At 44.7% G+C, this 2892-nt stretch overlaps 1 protein-coding gene across 1 annotated transcript; it reads left to right on the top strand.

Annotated features, from left to right (window-relative positions):
- Positions 1-1321: 1321 nt before the first annotated feature.
- LOC108789348 (olfactory receptor 5A2-like) lies at positions 1322-2299 on the top strand. Its single transcript, XM_018559327.1, has one exon. The coding sequence runs from the start codon at positions 1322-1324 to the stop codon at positions 2297-2299; it is 978 nt and encodes a 325-aa protein (XP_018414829.1).
- The last annotated feature ends 593 nt before the right edge of the window (positions 2300-2892 follow it).

The following is a 2892-nucleotide window of genomic DNA, read 5'->3' as shown; positions in this document are numbered from 1 at the left end:
GAGTATAGGGCCACATAGAGAACTTTATAATGGGTATTAACGGACCCATAACAGCCATCTGATGTCACTTTAGCTTGAAAATGCCAGCATGCTCTATTTTATCTCAGCACAGTGGATGCCACCGATAGATTGCCGCATGGTAGCACATTGCCCCGCTCTGCCGTGTGGGTACCTGTATGGAGTGTGCACATTCTACACGGAACATAAAGTTGCACCTTGTGGTGTGAATGGGACACATGCAAAACAATTGTTTTCCTTATGTTCCTGCAGTGACCTGCATAGATCCAGTGCGGTAAATGGAGGTCACTGCTAGATGTGTAAACAGGGCCTTAAGTTGTGCCCCATACAGACCTCCCCCTAGTGTGGACCCGAAGAGATTGCAGTGACAGACAGCCCAGCCGATCATTGCTGTCACTTAGAGGCACACACCTCTCCTAATCCTCGGGGCCCTGATTGAGGGGCAGATTTGGAAAGCTGTCACTGCAATTAATTGCAGTCCACACTATCATAAAAGTAGCTGGGATGATTCTATTAGGGTACAAAAATATCTAGTACTCTCCATATGCCATGCTGTACATTTCCTATTCCACAATGCCTTACTCAATATGCCATGCTGTATGCTCCCTATTCCACACCACCTCGTTGGATTGTACACTCTATATTCAAAACACCAGAAAAATATTTTTCTTTAACCTGAAATAAGAGACACCAAAACCAAATTGTGGGTAAACATAAGGCTGCAGCCCCTGCATTGGGTTTAAACAACTTTAACCTTTAATTAACCAATAAATAAACTTTACACTTTACTTCCCTTGCAAAATGACAGAGCATTTATTTTATTTCCTGTTGCACCCCAAGGACAAAAAGTGAAGGGAAACCTCCCCAGTAGCACACAGGCAGCAAAAAATAACCTGACGGGTTTTAACCTTTCCCTTCTCTATCCAAAAGTTTTGGCTTTACAGTTACTTTAATGACCCAAGCAAGTAAAGAAGCTGGTGGGACATTTGCCTGGTGCTTGGTAATCACTATCTGATTGCAAAAGCTTCTCAATGTATCTGCTGCCTGACCTGATTGACAACCAATTAGATAAATACCCATCTCTCATACTAAGTACCTGCTGCTCACTCTACACTTCCTGCACAACATTAACCCTTACTAAGCCACCACTACTCCAAGTCTTTTCCTGTAGGCCCTCTGCCTAAGGTTTCATTCTTCACTCCAGGCTTAACTTTATCAGGGCAGATTTAGGCAGTATGATTTCAGTGAATCCAAATAACTGTGTGTCTAAACTTTCCTAATTTCTTCTTACAGTTGTACACCTATGGCTGTCAGAAGTCCAACCAACTCAACCACTGTATTTATTCTCCTGGGCCTCTCTGATATTCCTGAGCTCCGTTGTGCCTCCTTGGTTGTCTTCCTGAGTATATATCTGATAACAATAATTGGCAACACAATTGTCCTTACAGCTATTATTTCTAGCACCTGTCTTCATACACCTATGTACTTCTTCCTGGCCAACCTCTCAGTCCTAGAAATGTGCTACACAACCATAACTGTCCCTAACATCCTGAACAACATCATAAGCCAAAATAACATCATTTCTTTCTGGGCATGTATCTGCCAAGTGTATCTCTTTACGCTGTGTGCTACTACTGAATGTGTTCTATTAGCTATCATGGCTTATGATCGCTATGTTGCTATTTGTATCCCCTTACGATATACGATTATCATAAACCATGCCTTGTGTCTCCAGTTAACAGTGACAGCATGGGCCAGCGGCATTGTGAACTCCATCATCCAATCTCTTCCCACTTCTCTTCTCCCGTACTGCGGACTAAACAAGATTAAACGATTGTACTGCGAGGTTCAGCCACTGTTACAGTTGTCTTGCAGTGACACCTACATCAACAAGATTTTGACATCTGTTTCTGCTACAGTGTTTGGAGTTGGGTTCATGACCTTTATTTTGGTTACCTATATCTTCATCATTTCGGCCATTCTCCGAATCCCATCTTTATCTGGGAGGAGGAAGGCTTTCTCAACCTGTAGTTCTCACATCACAGTGGTCACCATGTATTATGGTGCCCTCATCTTCATGTACATGAGGCCAAGGTCCATTGGATCACAGAGAATGGACAGTGTTGTGTCTGCCATCTACTGCATGGTTATCCCAGTGCTGAACCCGATTATTTATAGCTTGAGGAACAAGGAGGTGAAACGGGCCATAAAAAAATTGCTGCCTTCAAACTACCCAGCAACACATAGAATTGAGAACATAGCGGGCATAGATAAAGGTTAAGCTGCAAGGGGAAAGGAATTTATAGACATCCTTTCCTTTGCCAATGTTTACAGAAACCGCCATCTTATAAATATTCAGCTTTAAATAGACTAACTAGTGTATATTCAGTGGATGAAAACACAAGTGTGTTCTATATGGCACAGTCATTGTCCTGTTGGGCACACTCATCTTACCTTTTGCACAGCATAGATAAAATAGATCTGGGCTGTTAGCCACAACCTACATGTCAATGACTGAGGCTTGACAGTACTCCACCCCCTACATATTCATATTGGCCCGTGAGGGTTGACTCGTTGGTCAATAGGAATGTGACACAGACAGGAAGGAACAACACTACTTTGAAGTGGCAGAACTTTGCCTGTATAAATGGTCTGACATTCAGGGCCGGCCTTAGGGGTGTGCGAGCTGTGCGGCTTGGCAGCAAAAGCGCCAGGCGGCCGACACAGCTTGTCCTCGGGGCGGCTTCTCTCCTCCTCAACGCTGGCCATCCGACATGACAACGCTCCCTCCCGGGGGGCACAGGAGGGAGCGCTGCCTGCTGTCAGGATGGCCGAGCGGTGAGGGGGAGAGAAGCCGCACCCGCAGCTGTCAGG

This window comes from Nanorana parkeri, unplaced genomic scaffold, assembly GCF_000935625.1.
Source record: "Nanorana parkeri isolate BGI_ZX_2015 unplaced genomic scaffold, ASM93562v1 scaffold389, whole genome shotgun sequence".
NCBI classification, from domain to species: domain Eukaryota; kingdom Metazoa; phylum Chordata; class Amphibia; order Anura; family Dicroglossidae; genus Nanorana; species Nanorana parkeri.
Note: the sequence above shows the minus strand (reverse complement) of the source record. Positions and strands in the feature narration are given on the sequence as shown.